This window comes from Rhinoderma darwinii, chromosome 9 (assembly GCF_050947455.1).
Source record: "Rhinoderma darwinii isolate aRhiDar2 chromosome 9, aRhiDar2.hap1, whole genome shotgun sequence".
Lineage (NCBI taxonomy): Eukaryota > Metazoa > Chordata > Amphibia > Anura > Rhinodermatidae > Rhinoderma > Rhinoderma darwinii.
In genome coordinates, this window is record NC_134695.1 from 59,714,590 (window position 1) to 59,741,209 (window position 26,620).

Genomic DNA, 26,620 nt, shown 5'->3' on the forward strand with positions numbered 1-26,620 from the left:
TTTTTTTCGGTCCAGGATCCTGGGCCATGCATGGACCGTGGAAACCACGGTCGTGTGCACGGGCCCATTGAAATGAATGGGGCCACAATTCACCTGCAGATTTGCGGGCGAATTGCGGCCGCAAAAATACATTCGTGTGCATGGGTCCTTCGATTTGACAATTTACTTATCCTCCCCTCTCCCGGCTCCTCTTCAGTTCCAGGTGCCGCCTGGATGTGGTGCAATCAGTTTGCTCACAAGGTAGCGGACATTAAGTATTCAAACCTGAGTATTTATCAATAACTCCAGATGATGAAGTCCGGCAGCAATCAGCCATACGTTGTGGAACGCTTCTCTGAAACAATATGTACAAGATTAAAGGACAAGTCAACAATGCAATGGTCAGGGCACAATTCCCCAAACAATTCATACATTCTTATAAATCCTATAGGATATGTATTGTCAGCAAGATATTTTCTTATAGATAAGGTTCACACTTTGCGTTGTGGTGCTAAAACAGAAAAACTACAACAGCCCTAGTAAAGTCCCTAAAAAAAATGCCCTCCTGTGTATGTCTTTATGTGACGTACGTCATGGGATCAAGAAAGGAATGTGGACTGTTCAAAAAAAAAACTTCATACAAGATCAAATAAATCAAGTCCCCATTAGGGTATGTTCACACGGCTTATTTTCAGCCGTTTTTTGGGCCATAAACGCCCTGAAAAACCACTGAAAATACGGGGGGGGCTGAATGCCTCCAAACATCTGCCCATTGACTTCAAATAGGAAAAACGGCGTTCAGTTTCCACGGGGCGTTTTTTACGCGGCCGTTTTTTAAAACTGCACGTAAAAAAAACACCCTGTAAAAAAAGAAGTGCATGTCATTTCTTGAGCCGTTTTCATTGTCTCAATAGAAAAACACCTCCAAAAATGGCCGTAAAAAACGCATTAAAAAAACGGCTGAAAATCAGAAGCCGTTTTCCCTTGAAAACAGCTCCGTATTTTACAGCCGTTTTTTGTTAAGTGTGTGAACATAGCCTTAAAAAGCTATTGACCAATACAAGCAGCTTTTTGGCCTTGTACATATAGACCCTTCCCACAGGGTCACATACCTTTCTGCGACACAGTTGGCCGATGTAAGGACAAAGCTCTCCGAAACAATTGCTCCATTACACATGTGTTTATTACCAAAATTGATGCTGACATGCCAGGGCCATGAGTTAGGAATTGCCTCTTCTGCTTTGGCTATGCTAGGATGGTTGAACCTGGGTGGGACTGGGGAGACTCCACAAACGTTATCTAAGAAAAAAATAGATAAATGATAGAGCAATGATGGGGCATATGGGACGTGACCATCAAAACAATAAATGAGCGCTTCCAAAAAAATATCTTCACCTTCTCGCTGGTAAAAAAAATAAAAATCCTTGAATAACCATATTGTTATGGGCATAAGAAAACAACAGATCACTAGCAGCAGTTACATTTGGGGTTCTCAGTAGTGGCCACCAATTTTTCTTGAGAAATTGGCTGGTTTATATTGAGTGCTCTGGAAAACAGCCAGATGGGTATGATCCCTGGTGGTCTAGAGAAGTGAAGGTGATTAATGATAACAACCCTGGTGGGCTGATGCAATGAATGGGTTAATGGTAACAACTTTAGTGATCGAGGGAAGTGAAGCGATTAATGATGACATCCCTGGTGGTCTAAGGTTGGGTGTTGAAATGGTAAACTACCAGCACCGAAGGCTGCAAGACTGATTCTTCTTGCTTATCCAGTGGCGTAACTACCGCGGTAGCAGCAGTAGCGGCTGCTACGGGGCCCGGGGCTTGAGGGGGCCCGGTGGCGCCGCTAGCAGCCGTTATGGCTACTACAGCGGTAGCGTCACTACTGTGGGGCCCGCGACGCCGAGCCTTACACAGGCCATCTCATGCCTGTAGGTGTCGCTAGCACCGGAGGGGGCCCCAGTGCTAGCGGCAGCCAAATACATGAATGGCCGGGCATGTTCCGTGCCTGACCATCCAGTGCCTTACAATGACACTGATTGGCTAGCGGCGCGATGACATCATCGCGCCGCTTCCATGCTTGGAAGGTGCTGATTGGCGGGGCAAGTCATTCTGCCCCGCCAATCAGCGTCATTGGAGGACGCTCGTTCAACTCCTGCAGACATGCTCAGAAGAGAGCATGTCTGCATCGCCAGTGAACAGCGTGGGAACCGGAGAATGTGAGTATGTCAAGTTTTTGTTTTTTTTCCCCTCATAAAAATGTGAATGGCATTATCTATGGGGGGGGGGGGGGGGGGGTCATCTTTATGTGGGCTATTATATATAGGGGGTCTATATGTGGGGCAGTAGCTACAGGGGGGGGTCTATATGTGGGGGTGTGGGCCATTATATACAGGGGGCTCTATATGTGGGCCATTATATACAGGGGGGTCTATATGTGGGGGTGTGGGCCACTATATACAGGGGGCTCTATATGTGGGCCATTATATACAGGGGGCTCTATATGTGGGCCACTATATACAGGGGGGTCTATATGTGGGCCACTATATACAGGGGGGTCTATATGTGGGACACTATATACAGGGGGGTCTATATGTGGGACACTATATACAGGGGTGGGTTACCTGTGGGGCACTAGCAACAGGGTGGCTATATGTAGTGCACAGTCTACAGGGGTGGGCTATATGTGGGACACTATATACAGGGGGAGCTATATGTGAGACACTATATACAGAGGTGGGCTATACGTGGAGCACTAACTATAGGGGAAGCTATATGTAGGGCAGCACCGTGGCTCAGTGGTTAGCACTATTGCCTTGCAGCTCTGGAGTCCATATGTGGGCACTATCTACAGGGGCTTCTATGTAGGTCACTATCTACAGGGGACATGTTGTGTGTTTGTGACAGTTATATTTAGATGTGTTGAGAATTTTAACTTCGTTTTATAGGTGCAGAAATGTTTTAAAAGTGAGAAGCTGAAGACATCTAAACGGAAAACTGCAGAAATGGGTCATGGCGGGGAGAAATCCATCATAGATGTCTGAACCGGAGGGAGAAGAAAAGAACTAGAATCTGAGACGTCACCGGTGAGTCACTTAATGTAAATGTTTATTCTGCCTCTAATCAGTATTGTAGTCACTGTATGATCTGCAGCGAGATGATGGTGATAGGATTTTTTTTGTGAAACCGCATCTCCCAGCATATCCTTACCATTGTTCCGGCCATGCTGGGAGCTGTAGTTTTACGCCGTACAAACTTATACGCAGTGGCGTAACTACCGCTATAGCAGCCGTAGCGACTTCTACAGAGCCTGCAGCATGAGGGGGCCCGTGCCACCCGCCGGCACGGCCCCCTCCCATGGCCGCAGGCTCCGCTAGCAGCCGCTATGGCTGCTACAGCGCGACGCCACTGAAGGGGTTGTTCCTACATAAGACATGTATCCCCTATCCACAGGATAGGGGATACATGTGTGATCGCTGGCAGCGATGAGGAGAACGGGGGACCGAAAGTCCCCCCTAAGTTCTCCATGACAAACCTCGGACTTCCGGGGTCTGTGTCGGCAGCTCCGTAGAAATGAATGGAGCGCCGGTCGCGCTTGTGCGCATGCGTGACCAGCGCTCCTTTCATTTTTATTGAACTGCGCAGACGCCGGAAGTCAGAGGTTAGTCATGGAGAACTTCGGGGGACTTTCGGTCCCCCGTTCTCCTTATCGCTGCCAGTGATCACACATGTATCCCCTATCCTGTGGATAGGGGATGCATGTCTTTTGTAGGACAAACTATAGGACGTTTTTTTTTGGGGGGGGGGGCTATATAGCGTTATCTACAGGCGGGGCTGTATGGCGTTATCTACAGGGGGGCTGTATGGCGTTATCTACAGGGGGGCTGTATGGCGTTATCTACAGAGGGAGTCTGTATGGCGTTATCTACAGGGGGCTGTATGGCGTTATCTGCAGGGGCTGTGTATGGTGCTATCTATAGGGGGGCGCTGTGTGGTGGAATCTATAGGGAGGCACTATCTACAAGGGGGGGGGGGTTGTGTGATACCCAGCAGAGGGGGGGCCCCAGTCAAAAGTTTGCTATGGGGCCCAGTCTTTCCTAGTTACGCCCCTGTGCTTATCCATCTGTGACTGAAGACTTAAAGGGGTTTCCCCACAATTATCCTATCCACAGGATCGGTGGGGGTGCCATCACGACGACAGGCTTATCTTGCTGTTCCTGGGAGTCCTATAGGAATGGAGCGGTAGTGCGCATGCTCGACCAGCGCTCCATTCATTTCTATCTTAAGCATTCCCATAGAAAAGAATGGAGCGGTGGCTGAACATGTGCACTACCGCTCCATCCCTATAGGGCTCCCAGGAACAGCAAGGTAAGCCTGTTAAGATGGGAACCCCACCAATCAGATAGGCGCGGATTGAACATGTGTCGTGATTGTTGGGTGCCTGGGACAGGGGCATTTAGACACTGGGCTCGGGCAGCAAACTGAATCTTTACCCCCCCAGGAAAGACAACCTACAATGACCCACGTTTATTTATACGGTCTAATAGTTCGATATCAAACTTAGACCAGGCAGGCACAAAATTCACCATTGTGGTGTACGGTGGAAGATAATTTTGGCGCATCTTGCGTGACCTGTTAGGCACTTTTCTCTTCCTTATATCACTTTTGATTTGGCTTATTTTGTGCGTTTTTGGGCATTTTCAACGCACTTTAGCTCATTTTCCAGGTCAGTCTCGCCGGATGCAAACGTCAAAATTGCACCAAACTGTGAGCAAATTTGGAGATTTAAAAAAAATAAATAAAACTTTCTAGACCCACACATAGTAGTAAATCTCACCCAATATGTCAATTTGGAGTCACATGTAAAATAGTTTTCAAACAGTATAGAAAATTACTTGCCAAAGTGTTCTATTTTATCTGGACTTTTCCGCGGGTGATTACTTTCTTTCCACTGTATGCCGGGATTAATCTGATCTGTAATATATCAGAAATGAACGTATCTGATCAGCTCTTTGTTTAGATAAATCCGTCCAAGGGTTTCTTTTCGAAAAAAAAAAAGGGAGATATTGGTGATAGCAACCACTAAAGACATTGACTATGGGATTACTCTTAATATGGTGTTTTGCAAAAAAAATTAAAAATTTGCAACAATATTTTTTACTGTTCTACAATATGAAAATCATTATACAGAGTTTGGGCTTTGATTGGCCATAAGCAAATGTAAATGCTGGAAGTCCATTAGTCCAATGAATATTAGTGTTAAGCAAATTGTGAATGGAAATACTAATAGGGAGATGATTTGGGGGGAATCCATTTGTTCCGTTCTACTCATTAACATGAAGATTTTTTTATGTCCTGAAAAAACCCAAAAACATTCTTACTAGATGAAGGCACGAATGAAATGACCGCTCGAAACCCAATGTAATTGCCAACATAATCCGAGGTAAACGTGATCTGCATGACGTTGGAGTAACTTAGAATTGGGTCAGGAAGCGCAAATCCACAAAACTTTCCTGGGAAAAATAAATAAATAAAAGAAGAAATAAAACACAAATTGGAAAAATCTTAGAATCGGTTTCTGTGCTTGGGAACAATGTGCAATCCTGGCAACGGCCAACGGCCCGATAGTAGTGAAGTTGAATGGCACTTGTGGTTGCACAACACGCAATGAGTAGGGTAATAGATAGAGGGGGTGAAGCGGTAGCAGTCACACCTAGGGGGGCCCAAAGGCTCCTCTTCCACATAAGAAGACACCAGTATTAGAAATGGAACATGGTAGGTAAGGGGCCTCTTCTAAAGGTTTTGCATTACGCCTCTGCCAATGAGAGCCTTCTACTTAGATTCAGATGGGTTAAAAAAAAATGAGACCTGTCAGGTCAGTGGGACTGACGGGTTCAGTGTCAGCGGGTCCTGCGTGTCTGACATGCAGGATCCACCTGTTTTCGATCACATTTAAGTTATGAACTTAGATTTGATCGTTAACAGCGCGTTCCTGCGTGTCAGACACGCAGGACCCACTGACACTGAACCAGTCAGTCCCGCTGACCTGACGGATACAGGTTTCAGCGCTAGATACAGCTTCTCTGTATACAGGATACAAAGCAGCTGTATCTAAAGAAGTAAAAATAATTTTTAATAAAAAGTAATTAGAAAGTTGCACCAATCACACTGATTGACCTTTTTATAATTAAAAAAAAAAAAGAGCGAGAGAGAGAGAGAGAGAGAGACAGACGGACAGACAGAGAGAGACAGAGAGAGGGACAGAGAGAGAGACAGAGAGAGGGACAGAGAGAGGGACAGAGAGAGGGACAGAGAGAGGGACAGAGAGAGGGACAGAGAGAGGGACAGAGAGAGGGACAGAGAGAGGGACAGAGAGAGAGACAGAGACAGGAGAGATATTGATTTACACAGAATTTTGGTTGAACAGTGTCCGAGGGTGAACATTCACTACCCTGCTAACCTGCAATCATGGTTCCTTGCAGATCATGATGAACAACCAAGCGATCAAAAAGGCAGTCTTCACCGGGTTCAACCTCAAACACTAGAAACGTTATCTGGAAAAATGTGAAAAATTCTGATTTTGTCATTACTACCTCTTGAAGTAAAGCTTACCACAGCTGTTACTGTAAAGAACCCCTACATATATGAATGATAGCAACTATGCGCTAAGTAAATTACGGTAACATTCACGATTTATTAGATTACTGAATATATGTCACAAGTTCATAATTTCAATCTAAATTTTAATGTCTGATACATTTTTCTAATGACTTAACTGACCTCCACTGCTTCTAAATATTGTAGTAACGTAGATACAATTATTAATATGAGGACTAATGATATTCATTTAAAGAGGATCTGTCACCTCTCCTGTCAGGTCTGTTTTAGCAAAATACTTGTATTCCCCACGTAGTAGTGATTCTGCAGCATCTTCTCTTAGAACGCTGCGTTGTGCCATCCCTCTGTTATTCCTCCTGGATATGTATGAATAAATTGACAAATGGGTGGTCAGGGAGTTAACAGGTCCTCCTAAATTGCAGTGATTACCTTGATAATGTTATACATTGGACTGTGGACGACCCACTGACAATTTGCATTGCTGCTGTATTGCTCTGGGTGGTTCATGGTTTGAATTTCTCCTTCCTCAAAGATAACAGCGACTGATCCACAATCAGAATCTAACATTACGGCAAAAATATAGACATGTAAACACCGCAATAGACACAGGGATTTGCAGTTTTATTTATTTGTCTAACCTACACTCTAAGGCTGGATTCACACGATTTTAATTGACGGACGTATTTAGGCCGCAAGTACCGGACCAAACACAGTGCAGGGGGCCGGGCTCCTAGCATCATAGTTATGTACGATGCTAGGAGTCCCTGCCTCGCTGCCGGACAACTCTCACGTACTGAAAACATGATTACAGTACGGGACAGTTGTCCTGCAGAGAGGCAGGGACTCCTAGCGTCGTACATAACTATGATGCTAGGAGCCCGGCTCCCTGCACTGTGTTTGGTCCAGGACTTGCGGCCGAAATACGTCCATCAATTACGGACGTAATGACCTCGTGTGAATCCAGCCTAAGTCTATTGTGTATGGACAGATTTTTATTTTTACAACCTTTAAAAATTCCCCCATCATAAATCACTATGTAAGACCCCAAGCACAAGACCGTATTTTATCATCCGGAATTACGGACCGGAATTACAGACCCATTCATTTCTATGGGCTACGGACACCTTTCCATATTTTTTTAATTACGGCACGGACTCCTTATAGTAGTCTATGGGTGCTTCCATAATTACAGATGGCTACGGATGTGCATCTGTAGCCATCCATAATTACGGAAGCATTGCTATGCGACGCCGGGAGATTACCCACGATTCCTCCCTGTTTTTTTTTGCAGATCCGTAAATACAGATGCATTAAGGATGAACTACAGACCGTATTTATGTACACCGTTCCGTATATGCGAATGATTTACGGATGACTATAAAGGACTACGGTTCTGTATTTACGAATGGATGAAATCTACGGACATGTGCATGGGGTTTTAGGAATACTTGATAATTCCATATAGGAAAGTACTAGTAATCTGCCATATATTTACATGCATTAACTCAGCATTAGGACAGACCCCCCCTAAAATGAAAGCCCCCTCTCAATGATCAGCTGATCTCTGCAGGTCCGATTGCGGAGATCAGGGAAGGGAAGCTGCAGGCAGCCATACATTACCCATTCAGAGATGCTGCAGGGGAAATATAGAATTTCAGAGCATCAACTGAAATTTGCAGGTGACCATTTAATACAAGGTTGTACCGAGTCCTCTACACAGAACCTACTGTCCTACTTAAAGAGGACCTATCACTTCTCCTGACAGGTCCGTTGTAGTAAATAATTGTATTCCCCATGAAATAACAATCCTGGAAAATATTTTTAGAACTCTGTGTTGTGCTGTTCCTCTGTTAGTCCTCCTGGAAATGTATGAATAAATTTATAACGTTATTTCCCTTGTCAAAGGGGCGTGCCCCTACAAAGTCTCAGGCCTCATGCACATGACCGTAATTTTCATCCTGAATTATGGAATCTGTAACTACGGATGAAATTGCGGACCCATTTATATATATTGGTCACGGACACTTTTCCGTATATTTACAGGTGTGTCTGTGCCGTAGAAATGATACGCAAATTATAGGACATGTCCTATTTTTGTCCGCAATTGCGCCACGGACTCGCCCATAGAAGTCTATGGGCGCTTCCGCAAATTGCGGACGCCTACGGATGTGTATCCGTAGTAGTCGAATCCGTATTTGTGGAATGCAAAATTCCTTACGGTCGTGTGCACGAGGCCTTACTCTGTGAGCCCTGATTGGACTTTGTCAGTCTGTATAGGGACACACACACACCCAACTGGTAACATTTAGTTATCAACTTATTTATAAAATTCTAGGAGGAATAACAGAGGAGCGACAGAGTTCTAAAAAAAAAAATATGTTCCAGAATTTTAATTTCATAGGAAATATGATTATTTACTAAAATAGATACGTCAGGAGAGGTGACAGATCCTGCTTAAAGAAAACCCCCTTTAGTCAAAAATTTTAAACTTTCGAGATGGAAAAGCAGCATAAAATAATGTTTCCTGTCAGTCATCAGAGAGCACTGCCATGTGGGGATATAGATGAAGACAACATATTTGGAGCTAAACTGTTAGGTCACATGTCTGGCCGCAGAGTTTAGCTACACTGCTGACTGTTTCCAAGGGCAACCAGCAGGACTTTGATGGCAGCTTAGTATATTAATAGAGAAAAAGACATGAAATAATTGAAAGACACCACAAAAGCAGTAAAGGAAAGTATTTGTAGTTACCTGACCTTTTACATAGATTTGAACTATGAAATTAGGCTATAATTTGGGTTTAATGGCCACTTCATATGGGAATACCTTATTCTAGAAAGCCGAAACCTTATGTTATACTCGTACACATTGTTTACAAAAAGTTTACGAAGGCGGCAGCATCACCTGGATAAAGGTTTGGTTCTACTGCCGTATAAGAAAGGGAAAATCCAATGTTGGATTCCTGAAAATCAGAGATGAATTTCAGAGTGATGCTTGTGTCAGAGATGAGTAAGGGCCGGGGCCAGACATCCCCACAGAATTTCCCTAAAATGAAGATGAAATGTCAGTCGCTCCACGTTCAATTTGCTAAAAAAGAAAAAAACAGTTAGGCTTCGTTCACATCTGCGTCAGGATCCCGTTCTGACGTTCCGTCGGAGCTTCCCGTCAGAACGGGACCCTGTCTGAAACGAATGGTTCCGTTTGCATCACTACTGATTTCAATGGTGACGGATCTGGTGCCAATGGTTTCCGTTTGTCTCAGTTGTGCAAGACTAAATGAATACCATAGTTTATTACAAAAATAGCAGAAGCCCGATGGACACCATTAACATCTATAGGGTCCGTCAGTTTCCTTTATGATCCTATGAGAAATGGATCCATCACAGCGGTCATGGCTCCATATTATTGTGTTGTCAGAGCCTAAAAATTGGAGCTCTTCCGCCGCAAAATTCTGCATCCCATTAATTTTAATGGAATTTGGACGCTTCTATTCCCGCTAGCTGATTTTTTTCAGCTAGCGGGAAAAAGAAGCGTCCTGCTAGATCTTCGGGCGGATTCTGCCCAAACCTCCCATTAAACTCAAAGGGTGGAGGAATCTTTCTGCCGACAGCAAGAATAATTCCATGGTGGATTTCACGGTGGGACCCGCCACACAAAATCCACCGTGTTAACTGACCTTAAGAGTTACGTATACGTATATTAAACAAAATCACAGGTTCTTCGGATGTGATCAGGGTTGGACTGGCCTAAAAGAGCAAAGTAGAAACCTCAGTGGACCCATGCCCTGGCATGATAATGGGCCTCCGGCACAACAGGACCCATTGGGTCAAGTAGATTTTAAATTAGCCTGTGGGTAAAACAAGGTTGACCAGCATGGTTTGAAGGCCAACCATATTACAAATCTGTATCTATACAATACATAACCAAAAGGACAATACATTAGCTCTCCATCTGGATACGTACAGTATTGGACTCACCAATGAGATGTCCTACTGCGGAAAAGATCACTAAGTAATCTAGATCACAAGAATAATCCCACTCAAGGTTGAAGCGATTAAAAGTCAGAAGAATGTACTTTCCTTTAGGGACGAGAATTGTCCATACACACTTTCTGGGGACAAAAAAAAAAATTAGACCGTAAAGATTTTAGGGTAAAATTTAAGATCTCACATCAATACTGTCCATGTGTAAACTATAGAGAAGTAGCATCATTACTTTACCTCCAGATTACTCATGTCCCCAACAGCACCCCGATGTTTGGATGTATTGAGCACTCTGTTACATTAAGACAATTGTCTACACAAGTCGAGAAGGTCAGAAATGGTTGCCAAGTCGAATTTTTGTAGTAGAAGGATATGCATGGACAAGATCTATGTGATCTATATTGGTGTGTCCTTTTACGGTTCTTATCGCAGATACGGACCCTCTAAGCTGCAATTTTTTTTGATGCTGGCTAGACTGGGGTGCAGAGTCTAAGGAACAACCCCATTATTCACCTGTAACCCCAGCAGGAAGGTATGAACTTTCCTGGTCCCGGTACCCTGAATAGTCACCACTTGGTGGCAAGTGCGCTAGAGAAACTATAGTGTAGTCAGGTGACAATAGTAATCACCAGACAAGCAATCAGGATGCAACAAGGCAGAGAATGAGACGGAGATTGTAGTCAGAGCATGGGCCGAGGTTCAGAACCGGAAGTAGGACAACTAGTACCAAGCGACAAATCCAAGCAGCAAGGAAGAAGTAAAATCCACAACAGAGCCATGGTCAAAGTCAGGATCGGTGCGAAGGTCAACCTTAATCTGCAGGCGAGGTGTTCAGGCCATAGTCCCGTTTAAATGGGCCACCTGGGCTAAAGTCCTCTAGAGCACTATTTGCCATAGCAGCAAGACACGGACGGCAGAGGGAAGGAGAGCCGCAGCCTGGAAGAGCAGGACTGTGGCTGCCAGCAGAGGCCATTGCTGGATCAGGGAGATGTGAGTCAACCGGATGAGGTCAACGGCAGAATATGAAGCTGCCAGTGGGGACCGATCAATTCCCAATACATCCAATAAGGGGTAGGAGGGGGGCAGCCATTTGTGGTGTTGATGCCTCACAAGGCCCCCAAACTTGATACAGTAGTGCTCATGCAGCATAGGGGCTCTGTGGCAGGCACTTACCGTTAGCTGGCCCTCATGGGAGAGCTGCAGCATGGCATTATTATTGGAGCACTGCTGGAGGACTGACACATGAGCCCTGTTGTTGGCGCTCTTACGGAGGAAGTGTGGGGCTGGCACAATTAAAGGCAATTTACACCTTCGAAAGCGATTATTATTATTATTTTTATTTTTTTTTTTAAACAAAAAGGTCAATCAGTTGCAACTTTATAACCAGTTTTTATTTAAAAAAAAAATTTACTTTTTGAGATACAGCTGCTTTGTATCCTGAATACAGAGCAGCTTTATCTAGCGCTGAGACCTGTATCCTTCAGGTCCGTGGGACTGACTGGTTCAGTGACAGCGGGTTCTGCGTGATCCACGTGTTATCGATCACATCTCAGTTATTAACTTAGATGTGATTGATGCCAGCTCAACCCTGCGTGACAGAGATATGAAGGACCCGCTGTCACTGAACCCGTCAGTCCCGCTGACCTGACGGATTCAGGTCTTAGCGCTAGATACAGCTGCTCTGTATACAGAATACAAAACAGCTGTATCTGAAAAAGTAAAAGTAATTTTTAATAAAAAGGATTAAGAAAGTTGCACCAAACACACCGATACACATTTTTATAAAAAAAAAAAAAATGCCGTCAGAAGGTGCACATAGCCTTTAAAAAGAGGCACTGTTGCTTTCTTTTTCCATTGCTTTTTGTCCACTTACTATATACTTTTAATACAAACAAGCATTGATGACCAAAGATTATTGACTAGAATACTTACTCGTTATTGGAATAATATTTTCTGGTGCCTTTTGGAAGCAATATTTGCCCTGCAGTTCCCTTCAGGAATCCATCATCTGTACTGCACCGCACTGTACGATAGGACAGAAATCTCTTGTAATCACGTGCTGTTGATTTCATTCAGTCAGGAGCACAAGCAGTTAATATTTACCTTGATTTGAAAGCGAATCCGTTTTATCTAGGCAGAAGAAAGAAAAAATACAATTCAGTTGTCAGGTTTGTGCGGATGCGACGATGTGCGACTCATGGGAAGAATCATGTGCTGGATTTCCAAATGTTCGGTAAACTTGTCACAACAAATATAGAATAGTAAAGTGTTTTTTTCAGTGGAAGTTAGGGCTTATTCAGACGAACGTGGGGAAACTCGGACGTGAAAAACTGCAGTTTTTCACGTCCGTGTTGCGCCCGTGCGGGTCCCGTTTTCACGGATCGACATAGACTTGAGTCTATGGAGGGATCCGTGAAAACGGAAGAATAGGGCATGTTCTATTTTTCAACTGACCCTTTACACAGTCCATTGAATCAACGGCCATGTGAATGGCCCCATTGAAATACATGCGTCCGTGTGAATAAGCCCTGAGAGTTAGGTGATACTTTGGCCAAGTTAAAGATTTAGAAATGTCTTTCGAGACACCTGAGGTCTCTTCTTCAGGCTGGCATGACAACAACCATCTGAAGTTTCTTCTTCAGGAATGGTGTGACCTGAGAATACCCGATGAAGAAATCTTAACTCTCTGGAAAGCTTGCATCTTTATAGCGGATTAAAGGACTCCAGTAACTCTACAATTGCCAAAATAAACATAAGTAATTTCCAGTAGCCTTCACCCGTGCTATATTCTAAAGTTTTCCTAGCGCCCAATCATCTTTTTCCAGTCCAAACTAATATACCAGTAAGTTATTTAAGACATTAAATAGACATTTAGCCCCAAAAAAACTTCAAACCAACACAGGGAAGATCTTCAGACTTAGTCGATGCATTGTCAACATGCATAAATGTCCTCTAGTCACTAAAAAAGTGGGGGATTGGGGTGAAATGGCCCACAGAACTCTAGGGGCTCGACTTGGCACGTATTTCAACACTTCAAATTTTAGTAGTTCCATGAAGAGTAAAGTGAATACTTACGATATGAGGACACTGACCTTGGTTGAGGGTCGCACTGATCCAATGGAGAAGCCTCTGAATATCTGTGAAAACACCTGGTGACCCTCTTTTTTCTGGTGGGATCAAGGCATTATCTTTCCATTTCCGTGCACATCCCAATCCCCAGGAGGTTACACCAATCAAAACCCACCCCCCATGGCTCCTCTGGCAAAGAAATGGACCTCCAGAGTCACCCTACAAAGAATAAGAAAAACATACCGACAGCTAGTGGCAAAGATTAAGACATTAACAATTTTTGCGGTTGACAGATACCAAATTTAATGGTCTATTTTATCATATCCGTTGTAAATGAACACACAATGATGCAGCAGGTGCTCCAATCTCCGGTTTTCTATCCAAAGTGTACCATACAAAAAGTTTAATACTTTATTTGAGAAAGCATGAAAACAAATTGGCCATCAAGACCTAAAAATACACACCGTTTTAAAACAATTTGCTGACGGTTGGGGGATTACAGAACATACAGTTATAAATCACAATAAGTATAGCATAGTTACAAAACATTATAGTAAATAATTTGTTGGTTCCCCCAACCGCAACCACATTGTTTTAAAACAGTGAGTATTTTTAGGTCGTGATGGGAATTTCTTTTTATGCTTTCTCAAATAAAGAATTAAACTTTTTGTATGGTATAAATTGTGTGCTATACACCTTACTTCTATCCAGAAACGAATATGTCTACATATATGTTTATCGGTATTATCTCTATGTATTGATATACGTGGGACTATAATATATATATATATATATATATATATATATATATATATAAAAAACGGGTCTTGTCTCATACTGTTCATGTACAGGTCTATGGGTGATTCTACATCAAAGGAACATTCCCTTGTATTGAGTTGACATAATATAAGGACTGCTTCCAGTTTGACCTCTGATCAAGTGTATATATACACCATACAGGCAGCCCATGTGGCTGTCATTAGGCACTTGTAGAGGGCTCAGTCCTGGTTGGTTCCATCCCCTTTATTACTGGGTGACGGAAACCTGTGCAGGACTCCACTCTCCAGAGGACCTGCACTGGGGATGAGGAATCGGCCCAAAGATCATGGAAAGGGCATTGAGGGGGGAAATGCCAGGCCCTTCTGTCACTATAATGTGGGACCCAGTTTGATCTTTGCTATGGCGTCACGGCTCCTGAGGACCCCAACTAAGAGAACTTCCTATATAACTTATATTGATGCAATTTCAACAAACCCATACATCATAATCAATAGTTATGCACCTGACATGCGTCTTTTCCCCCTTCTGGAAATCCTGCACAAACCACGGTCTCAAATGCCAAACGCCGATCCACAGTTTTCATGATACTTAAACACCTTTTGTACTCGATGAGTGGTAAAACAACTTGTTGTAGACTGACGGGTAACTTGCCATCTGAAATACCAAATTTGGGGTAAAGAGTAGATACAATAAGAAATCTTAAGTCATGCTTGTATAGTATGGCTCAGGCATCTTACTTTCCTGTAGACGTCCCCAACCAAGAGTTACACACAACGATCCTACCGGAAATACATCATCGGGATTTGGTAGACACGCCGGTTGGATATTCTTACCTGAAAGTTGTGAATTCAAAGAGATTAATTTATTTAGAAGTAATGAGTTTGTACAAACCATAGACCCAAATTATAATCCCAAAAACCCAGTGGATGGTGTTGACTATATATGCCCAAATTCCCGTAGGTCCATGTCCATTTTTAGGGGGAGCCCAGGCCATTTGCCAGCCATGTGTGACACTTTCTGTTCCATCTCCCCACCAACAGAACGAAGAATATTTTTTACCAAATGTGATGCGTCCCACCAACTTTATTAAGGCAACGTCATAGTTGTAAGGCATTGATGACTTGTAGCTGGGGTGAATTAAAATAGCGGTTATGGAGAAACTCTGTTCGGTGGTTTCTTTATTGGAGAAATCATGGACTCCAACAACAACTTTCACGTAATATTCAGCATTTCTGTGAAGGCCAAAACAAAATGTTAAAGAAGATCCTAGTATTGCACTTGAACAATTGTTGACATGTATGTAGCAGTATATTCCACATTATTGCCTAGATGGGATCTACTAGGATATTATAAAACGCCCTTTAGAGTATATTACAATTCTGAGAATAGTTTCTTAATATGTTACTTTTACACTAAGGTATGATCACTTGAAGTTACAGGCCCAAAGTATGATCTGCACTACTGCGAGATTCTGATGACCGCATTTTCTTTTTGTTGAGCAGGGGGTAGCCACCTAGTCACGGTGGCTGGGTCCTAAATAACCATTGGAAAGAATCGCCGCTGCTGATAGCGTCCACGTTCACGTCACGGAAGTCTTACGATTTAGTGGGACCCTCAGATTTTTGCCGGTGGCTTAGGTGGAGGACACTTGCTCTGCACTCCCCAAAGGCAACTGTAGAAGGAGAAGATACATTAAGGGTATGTTCACACGCTTATTAAAATACGTCTGAAAATACGGCGCTGTTTTCAAGGGAAAACAGCTGCTGATTTTCAGACTTTTTTTTTTTAGCAGCTCGCGTTTTTTACGGCTGTTTTTGGAGCTGTTTTTCTATAGTCAATGAAAATCGGCTCCAAATACGGCTCAAGAAGTGACATGCAGTTCTTTTTCGCAGGCGTCTTTTTACATAGCGTAAAAAAAAACGCCACGTCGGAACAGAACACCGTATGTCCCATTGAAACCAATGGGCAGATGTTAGGAGGCGTTCTGCTTCCGATTTTTCAGCCGTTTTTCAGGACGTTTACGGCCTGAAAAACGGCCGAGAACAGGTTTTGTGAACACACCCTTACTCATCTTCCTCACGAGAGGAAGTAGAAATTTCTACTGGGAGAGACAGCCGAGCATCTAGAAAGGGCCACGCTACACATTTTCCTAGGATCTCAGGAGGCAACATGGCGGTCTCAATGCGTCTCCCCTATGCCTTACACATCTAGGCAGGGGAGTGAAAGTATAAAAAGACTGGGCATGTTTAGTCAGCTCTATGTCATCAGCTGCATAAAATACATGCCAGATCCTCATGAAAGAGATTTCGATTTCTTCTCAATTCCAGAACTCAGTCACAAGGACGACGCTGAAGTTTACTGGGAGTCTGAAAATGTGTCAAGATCTGCCGCATCCTCACAAAGGGGCAAGTGGAGTAACTTACAGACATGTAGATTGGTGTTGGCAGGTAAGACCCCTATCTATCCTAAAGCGGTTCTCACAAAGATGGGCAATTGAGGATTCTTCGGAAGTCAGGGTATTTTCCCACCTAGCGTTTAGGCCCACCTTAGTTAAAGAGAACGACCTCGTATTGCACACACAGATATACAGGCCCTAATAGCACCAGATATTAACCCTGCCTAAATCTCCATTACAACTATGCCTCTAGTGTGCGTAGGGCAAGGTGGCCTAGAGCAGCTCGAATGATGAATTCAGCACCCAAGGTCCACCAGTTTAACCAATTTAGACTTGTCAAACCTGTTCAGCCCAGACTTCATCCAAGTGGTACAAGTTAGATCTAGGGCCAGAAAGTCATTCCCAAACGTGAAACGACGTTTTCAAAACAAACGGCCCTTTCCTTCGTAAGGTAGGCCCACTAAGTCCCAAGGGCAGATCCGCGATTACAATCAGGGACAGTCCAAGAAACAACTTGTGAGAGAGGAGGGTCCTTCCAGTCCGGCAAAGGCGTCTCATCCTCAAGATATAATGCAGGCGAGTCCACATTTAGATATCACTTCTCGTCAGTCCTTGGGAAAAAGAGGACCTCAAACCGGTGGATTTTAAACATTATACGCAATGGTCTTGTACTTTCTCAAGAAATTTCTAGTTAAAAAATAGGTCACTCAATACAAAACAAGACAAATCGCTAGATTTTGTTCTCTCTGAAGATCGGAGTATGGGGCATATTTCCTGTTCACCAATATTTGTGAAATGTTGGGTAAGCCACGTGTTTCCGGTAATAAAGACAGACGGTTCTGTTCAAATGGTTCTCAACGTCCGATCCGTCAACCAATACCTAAAGCTAAAGAGGTTCCGCCTAGAGAGTTTCTCGGAACAGAGATAACGATCAGAAAAAGAGATCTCTCTCACCAAGATAGATTTGAAAGACAATTTTCACGAGATTTATATTGCGCCAAAACCCTATCAGCGGCCACTTTCTTTCCAACGGTCAATCAGGAGTGATCTGCCGCTGCAACCCATCAGCTATTGCTAGGTGGCTGACTTAATCCCTCGAATAAATGCAGTTTGCAGTCATAGATTCCTGCAAACGGTTTTCGGACTTCGGTCACGTACGACTTTGTTGTAAGGACCTTGTGTGGATATAAGTCGCCAAATACAACAATGTCTACGGTCTACCTGGCTTGAATATCTTATTTGGTCATTTCGATTCAACAAGGTCTTCATTACAACACTATACCTGACAGAAATCAGAACAGAAATTACGTCATCAGAATATCTCAGTAGTGCAGCCTCAGGCTTTGGGCCTGTAACTTTAACCTATTGTATCTCAGCCTAAAAGTAAGATACTAAAAAACAGATTTCACATTTTTTATGTCCACTGAAGTACCTCTTAGAATTTTTTTACTGGTTGTGTTTAATTGTCCATATTCAGTAAAAGATCCCTATAGTGCTGTAGGTTTGAATCAATAGGGGGGGGGGGTGTCCAGGTGTTAGATCTGGCATACAGATGGTTAAACACACTCTAGATGAGGCCGGACACTGTATAAAATCTCTTTCTACAAATTCCAATATACGGGAAGTTTCTTACTTGTCAGATACGCAGTGGGCAGCAGTAATTATGTATTTATCACTAATAATGGTTCCTCCACAGAAGTGTTTCCCGTCTCGTTTTAAAGAAGCCTAAAGAGGAAAGATATTACAAGAATAATCTTAAATTATTAAGTATAGTTTTATATATTTTGAGCCTCTAGCATACAGCAACATTAGTTTTGGATTACTAATCTGCATATGGCCGATCACGAAAGATTTTATTTTCCTAAAAACATAGTTTCCAGTTCTTAGACAATTGTAATTTTATATATGAATTGACCCGATTGGATATTATTGCGGCATGCTGTTTAATCAAGTTCCACATATAGTAAAATACCCTTAATCCGACAATGGGATCTGATGGATGCCAGATTATCAGCTATATCGGACTATGGGAAAAATAGGACTAAGAAAATTATATGAAACGCTCTGGTAACAGATAGAGAACCTGCAGTAAGAAAACCCAAAATCTAATATAGCTCCTGTTCCTAGTCTGCAGTTCTATGCTGGGAACAAGTGACAGATTTAAAAAAAAATTCTGGATTATTGGATGCCGGATTAAAAGGAATTTAACTGTATCAATGGCATAAAATTAGAACCTACTATCCATGGGCTTTCCTCTTTCCTTGCGGATGTCCCTCCAACAATACGAGAGAGAAGACTATAGTTGACCGTTTCATTGGCAGCACGACGATTTCCACACCTAGAAACTAAGGGAACAGTACAAATGATATTTTGCAGAATTTTTAGGTTTGGTCAATAGCGGCTGTAAGGTCGCAGCAATTTTTTTTATTTTTTCCATCACTGTGTTCCAAAACCCATAACTTACATTTTCCATCGGTGTAGCCGTATGAAGGCTGGTTAATTGCCGTATTTTTTTAATGACACCACTTTATGGTACATATAATGCATTATAACTATAAAAAAATAAAAATTTGGGGGGTGGGAATGAATAAATTTTTTTTTAATTCCATAAGTGTTTGGGTATTTTTTTTACAGCGCTCACCGTGCGGTATAAATAAGATGTTAACTTTATTCTCTGGATCAGTACAATTATGGCGATGCCAAATTTATATATATTTTTTTTATTTTTTATAGGTTTTACTACTTTCGCATGTAACTTTTTTTTTTTTTTTAAAGGTTTGTGTCGCCGCACTCTGGGAGCCCGGGCTTTTTTTTGTTGCAGGACAATTGGTAGCTTTCATCGGTAGCATTTCAGGGTAGATTGGACTTATTGATTAATGTTTATTCTTTTTTTGAGACGGGAGATAAACAAAGAAACTACAAATTCAACCATTGTTGTTGTTTTTTTGCGTTTACCGTGTGGAATAAATAATGCATTACAGTTTTTATAGATGGGGTCGTTACGGTTGTGGAGATATCAGTTGTGTGTACTTTCTAATATTTTTATTTTTTGCATAATAAAGCTTTTGCTCTCATTGGGCTTGCTGGATTAAGTGGTTTGTGAACAAGTGGAGTTATTAAACCGGAGTTGAAAAGAGGAGTTAAAATCCCTGTAAGTACTCCTCTTCTCCTTTACTTTTACAATTGTTCAGTTTTTTTGTAACGGAGATAAAAGACACAGTTTGCCATATGTATGAACGACTGGAGCCGGAGATTACGGAGATAAACGAGATTTCGTATCCGTTGCTGGAAATCTCACAGAAAAGATTCAGAAGTGTCAGGATTCTGAGTACACATGACGTCCAGGCTGGATGGTCATGTGTATTCATTATCAGGACACTGGATTAACGTTAATCAAGCAGAATCGCTGTGTATGTGGCTGCAGATCATGTTCTAGTAAGAACGCGATTCTGCAGTTTAAATGAATGGAGAGGAGTGCATGATGCCGATTGGTCAGCGTCATGCACTCCTCTGTACAACGCCCACTTGGTCGAAAGTAAAAATACGCCCACTTGGGCATTAAGCAACTCATTAGCATAAACCAAAATCGCTCCTAACGTTGTGAAAAAAGATCGTTTTTTTAAATAAAAAGCATTACTGTCACCTACATTATAGCGCCGATCTCCTTATGTAGGAGACAGGACACTTATAATGTGGTGACAGAGCCTCTTTAATAAAATCTGTAAAAAGGTAATTAAAATCAGCAAAAATACAAAATGAAAGGCAGGTGGCCAAGGATAGTAAAACAAATCCCAAAAAATTCTTCAAGTATATAAATGCAAAAAAGCCAAGGTCTGAACATGTAGGACCCCTAGATAGTGGTAATGGGGAGTTGGTCACAGGGGATTCAAGAGAAGGCAGAGTTACTGAATATGTTCTTTAGCTCTGTATATACAACATGAGAAAGAGCAGCTGATGTAGCCGGTGCCAGTGCTGTTAATATATCAGTTGATATACTGAATTGGATGAATGTAGATACGGGCTAAGTTAAATAAAATAAATGTGCACAAGGCCCTGGGACCAGATGGGTTTCACCCTAGAGTTCTTAAGGAGCTTAGTTCAGTTATTTCTGTCCCCCTCTTCATAATATTCAGAGAATCTCTAGTGACTGGTATAGTGCCAAGGGACTGGCGCAGGGCAAATGTGGTGCCTATTTTCAAAAGGGCTCTAGGTCTTCCCCGGGTAATTATAGACCAGTAAGCTGAACATACATCGTGGGAAAAATGTTTGAGGGGCTATTGAGGGACTATATACAGGATTATGTGACGATAAATAGCATTATAAGCGACAGCCAGCACGGTTTTACTAAGGACAGAAGTTGTCAAACCAACACTATTTGTTTTTATGAAGAGGTAAGCAGAAGTCTAGACAGAGGGGCCGCTGTGGATATAGTGTTTTTGGACTTTACAAAGGCATTTGACACTGTCCCTCAAAGACGTTGAATGGGTAAATTAAGGACTATAGGTTTAGAAAGTATCGTTTGTAATTGGATTGAGAATTGGCTCAACGACCGTATCCAGAGAGTTGTGGTCAATGATTCCTACTCTGAATGGTCCCCGGTAATAAGTGGTGTACCCCAGGGTTCAGTGCTGGGACCACTATTATTCAACTTATTTATTAATGATATAGAGGATGGGATTAATAGCACTATTTCTATTTTTGCAGATGACACAAAGCTATGCAATATAGTTCAGACTATGGAAGATGTTTGTGAATTGCAAGCGGATTTAAACAAACTGAGTGTTTGGGCATCCACTTGGCAAATTAAGTTTAATGTAAAGTTATGCACCTGGGTACCAACAACCTGCAGGCATCATATGTCCTAGGGGGAGCTACACTTTGGGGAGTCACTTGTTGAGAAGGATCTGGGTGTACTTGTAAATCATAAACTAAATAACAGCATGCAGCGTCAATCAGCTGCTTCAAAGGCCAGCAGGATATTGTCATGTATTAAAAGAGGCATGGACTCACGGGACAGGGATGTAATATTGCCACTTTACAAAGCATTCGTGAGGCCTCATCTAGAATATGCAGTTCAGTTCTGGGCTCCAGTTCATAGAAAGGAGGAAAAAATACAAAGAGCAACTAAACTAATAAGGGGCATGGAGAATCTAAGTTATGAGGAAAGATTAAAAGAATTAAAACAAAGGGGCACTCCCTCCGTCTGGAGAAAAAAAGGTTCAACCTGCAGAGGCGACAAGTCTTCTTTACTGTGAGAACGGTGAATCTATGGAATAGTCACCGCAGGAGCCGTCACAGCAGGGACAGGAGATGGCTTTAAAAAAGGGATAATTTCCTAGAATGAAAAAAATATTAGCTCCTATGTCAGGCCCCATGCACACGATGTAAAAACGCCCGTAATTACGGGCCCATAGACTTCTATTGGCCACGGGTACCTTCCCGTTACCTTCCCCTTCCCTTTTCCCATCCCTTGGTTGAACTGGATGGGCATGTGTCTTTTTTCAACCATACTAATTATGTAACTAACTATGTAAGTGGGAAAAAAAGTTTGTTTTTTTAATTCTTTTTATTTATTTTTCTCTGAACATTTTATTTAACTTTTTTTTTTGTCCCACTAGGGAACTTGGACATGAGATCGTTTGATGACTTACATAATATAAAAACTCCTGTACTGCGGTGTATTAAGCCTGTCAGTGGGTCTACACGGCGACTTTGGCCACGACACAGGTTCCTGCGCCAAAGATCGCTGTGATTGCAGTGACTCGCTGACTGAATTGCAGTAATGAAAGTGAATGTGGCCAAGTCTTAAAATCCATTTCGAGATCTATTGGAAGAACTTACATCTAATATATTGACAGGTACAATCTAAAACTATAAAACTTTCTAGGCAGAGTTGCAATGTAAAACACAACACAGTGCAACAAAAATATACCAGTGTTACTATACACAACTACTACTCCCATCATACTACTCCTGGGAGAACTATTTGAAAAAAAAAATCCCTTCTACTCGGCCAGTTTATGAATCAGGAGGATTGGGATTACCAATACTAAACTGTTCTCTTAAAGAAGAGGGCTGCAGTGCATAAGATTGTGGAAGAAGACAAATTAAAATCTAAATTTAAATTATATTAAAAAATATAATTATCTTAATACAGGCTCATATACGTGTTGTAGAGATCCATAATACAGCACCTGTAGACTATCGGACAATACTGAACCTCCATGTGCCTCTTTTTTTTATCATTTTACATTAATCCCCGAAAAATAAAATGGATCCATGTTGTATTGAACGGCCTTTAACAGATGTAGAGTCCCCTAAAAGTATTGCTTCTATGGGAGAATATGGTGATGTATGGAGGCACAATATGGCGGCACACAGAGTGTTTATGGCTTTGTAATACTGAACCCTTGGAGCCGGCCGCACAGTCTTTGCCATGTGCCTGAGCTTAGGTTTACATATACAGTAAAAATTACGCTGCGGAACTGCACTAAATCTTTACCAAAATCTGCCACATTAAGGACTCTATAAAGGAGACCTAACGTGCAGCCCCTTAGCCCTTATTCAGAACTGTAGTTTTTCATGGCCGATTTGCATTTGTGCAGGTCCAGTGTTCATCGTTCCTTTACAAGTTTAAGAGAAATCCGTGAAAACAGACAAGAATAGGACATGTCCTATTTTTTTCATGGGCCCTTCACACGGTCCGTTAACACAACGGCCGTGGGAATAGCCCCATAGAAATACATGCAGCCCGTTAAAAAAACGTCCCTTACACAGACAATGTTAACGTTCGTCTGAATAAACCCTTAATAATTAATAAGCCCTGACACATCATTTCTTGCACTGGTTTCTTATATGGGGTAGAGCGAAATTTTGGACCCTTTTTAAAGCTTCAGGTATGACCTCACCCCAGTATAATTTGGTCTCAGGTAATATAACAAAACTTGCCCCACTGGCTGAAATTCCTATCTTTTTGGGATTATAATTTCAATAAAGTAGGGATTCCCAGGTCCTCTGGACAAATGGGCACCAAACCGCACCTACCGGAGACGTCCGTAGGTTACCACAGTGTAATAATACTCCTACAAGAAATGACTATATACAAAAATCGAACAATATTCTTGGAGTAACTCATAAGAGCTCATCCTAAAAGCCACGTCCGGAAAGTAAACACATAAATCGGCAATACGATGGGAGTCATACTCACCTCTGCCCGGGCTGCTAGGTACCGCTCTTCCTACATGGGTCATCAGTGTCAGCATTAGAACAACAGAAGAAAGGGAGGTCTCTGCCATGTTGTCCCATCTAACTACCCGGGGAGAGGCTGGTAGACGTTTTATAGGACGCTCCGGGAGAGATGACGTGGATTAATGAACAGCCTGGTTGACTATTGACTTTTCTCCAGCACATCCTGCATTGTCAGGTGTAGCCAACCATTGTGTCGTTTGCCGAATGCAGAACTTCACCGACTCCCAGAAATGACTTATAATTTAGAAATGTGTTCGAGCGGAACTTAAAATGAAGATAAAGTCCACATAAGAATAATGCGGGAGGATAAACAGGGCAGAAAACAAAGTGCAGACTGATAAGAGATCCAGTTCTTAAGTGGAAATTAATTGTCCTCTCTGATTTCGTAGAGGATGATGAATGGTCCCAGGTCGTTGGCAAGAAAAGTTACTTCGCCTGTTTAAGGAGGTTAAACAAACTTTTTTTTTTTTAAAAAAAAAAAAAACAAAACATAAAAACTATGTAGCAGCCACATACAATGCAAAGTCATGAGAACCCATTCAAGTGATCGGGAACTTCCAAAAGTTAGCTGTAAGGCCCCATGCACACAACCGTAGACTCCGTCCGTAATTACAGACCCTTTCATTCTATGGCTGACGGACACCTTCCCGTATATTTATGGTTAGGAAAGACCCGCAAAAAATAGAACATGTCCTATTTTTTTATTTTACGGACCGCAAATGCGTCACTGTCCACAACCGGCCGTAATTACGGACCAGGATTACGCTACGTGCAAGGGGCCTTAGACATTGGGCAATACGAAAGATGGCGGCCATCACTTTGCAAACACATATAGAAACACTTAAGGCTTGTCCACCGTTACGGATTTGCTGCAAAAAAATTCTGCCGCATTGACGCATCAACTAGCAGACAATCCGCTACGGAAAATCCGCACCATTTCATGCGTTTTTTTACTGTGGAAAATAGTGAGCATTTTTGCTGAGGTTTTGGTGCACTTTTTTCAAGGGCTGTGTGATATTTCTTCTTCCTGTGATATAATTTCCTCCCCCTGTAAAATGATCTGCAGCAAATTACGTAGTACATAAGAAAAACGCAGGAAATCTGTCCACTTTCCGCAGTAATAATGGACATGCTGCGGAACTAAAATTACTCACCGCAGCTGAATTTATGCACTGAATTTTTCCGCAGCGTGTGGATGACATTTCTTAAATCTGTATTCCGCTGTATATTTTCCATCGACAATTTCGGACAGAAATTACGCAGCAATTCCGTTAGATGTGGACAAGCCCTTAGGGTAGGAAAACACTGGGAGTAAACACTGCGGATTTTCCCCACAATGGATTTCATCGAAGAATAGCAGCAGAGTGGATGAGATTTGAACAAACCTCATCCACACACTGCGAGAAAAATCGGCTGAAAAAAACGTTCATAAATTGACCTGCGGTTTGGTTTTTGAAGCCACAGCTTGTGAATTTATGCTGCGGAATTGGCTGCTCTTCTGTTGTAGGTTTTCCCCATTGCATTCAATGGGGAGGTAAGTGCGGTGTGTTGCGACTTTTGCGGCAGAAACACTAGGATTCCGCTGCAACAATCGCAAATGAAGAAAAAAATATATATAAATTTTTAATTTTAAATGAATAAATAAAGCTTATACTTACCCCCTGCAGTAGTACTAGCGACATTATCGTCTCTTCTGAGCACAGCCCGGCCTCCTGGGATGACGTTTCATGCCGCCAGAAATTGTATGCGGTTCTTCAGGCAGGACTCCCTGTGGCTACAGTGGTCGATACGCGGTGTATTTTTACCTAGCGTACTCATCCTGATTCTGCCTACGGTGTTCCCACCCTTAAGGCATATGGCTGAGAAGGGGGTCCCCGGCTAAGGACCCCTTTCTAAAAGCCAAAATGGAAAGTTTCTCTGTATGGGAAAATGTCCGACTGGCCGTGGCTTCCCTTGGCAAAATCAGCTGTTTGCTGAGGGTACCGGACCCGGTGGCTCTCTTCTTAAAGTGGCGACAACTCCTTTAATGTAATACATGAAAAAGTTGTAAGGGGGTTGAATACTTTTTCATAGGGGCTGCACATTTTCCATTATTATGACATCTCATGATGGCGGAATATTGTAGGGGCACCTTTGGTCCGGTTGTTTAGTTTATATATTTACCCGGTAAAGGTCATAATCATTTCACAGGTAATTTAATCTCCGGTATGGACACACTTGTCTGATCATCCCTAAAATATCAGTGAGTACCGGACATGGTGAACGAGCTGGACATGCAGAACCTCCACTGTAAGAACACGTCGCTCCATTACTTTCCATGTCACTAATTTTATTCCGATCTGAAGATGAATGATTTATAAAAACTTTTAGAAATTAACCTGCAACGAGTTTATTCATGGGATCAGGCAATTTTAATTATGGTAAATCTGCAGCTGTAACGTCAATTGTGGATGCCCAGGACTCAGGGGCGCAGCTAGAAGTGGGGGGCATCAAAAGCGACTATCTGGGCCAGTGTTTATAGATACAGGGCTATGGTAGAAAACCGA

At 42.5% G+C, this 26,620-nt stretch overlaps 1 protein-coding gene across 1 annotated transcript in view; it reads right to left on the minus strand.

The window, feature by feature from the left end:
• The window catches only part of OVCH2 (ovochymase 2), a 41,684-nt gene extending 17,563 nt beyond the window's left edge, over positions 1–24,121 (minus strand). The window contains exons 1-17 of the mRNA XM_075837015.1: positions 24,034–24,121; positions 19,065–19,171; positions 18,460–18,551; positions 15,491–15,663; positions 15,169–15,264; positions 14,934–15,085; positions 13,675–13,870; positions 12,686–12,712; positions 12,515–12,605; positions 10,577–10,710; positions 9,504–9,644; positions 7,029–7,159; positions 6,442–6,535; positions 5,363–5,494; positions 4,881–4,955; positions 1,092–1,278; positions 265–334 (exon numbers count right to left, since the gene is read on the minus strand). Of these exons, the coding sequence (XP_075693130.1) occupies positions 265–334; positions 1,092–1,278; positions 4,881–4,955; positions 5,363–5,494; positions 6,442–6,535; positions 7,029–7,159; positions 9,504–9,644; positions 10,577–10,710; positions 12,515–12,605; positions 12,686–12,712; positions 13,675–13,870; positions 14,934–15,085; positions 15,169–15,264; positions 15,491–15,663; positions 18,460–18,551; positions 19,065–19,171; positions 24,034–24,121 (1,986 nt within the window). The remainder of the gene's footprint in view (positions 1–264; positions 335–1,091; positions 1,279–4,880; positions 4,956–5,362; positions 5,495–6,441; positions 6,536–7,028; positions 7,160–9,503; positions 9,645–10,576; positions 10,711–12,514; positions 12,606–12,685; positions 12,713–13,674; positions 13,871–14,933; positions 15,086–15,168; positions 15,265–15,490; positions 15,664–18,459; positions 18,552–19,064; positions 19,172–24,033) is intronic.
• Between the last annotated feature and the right edge of the window lie 2,499 nt (positions 24,122–26,620).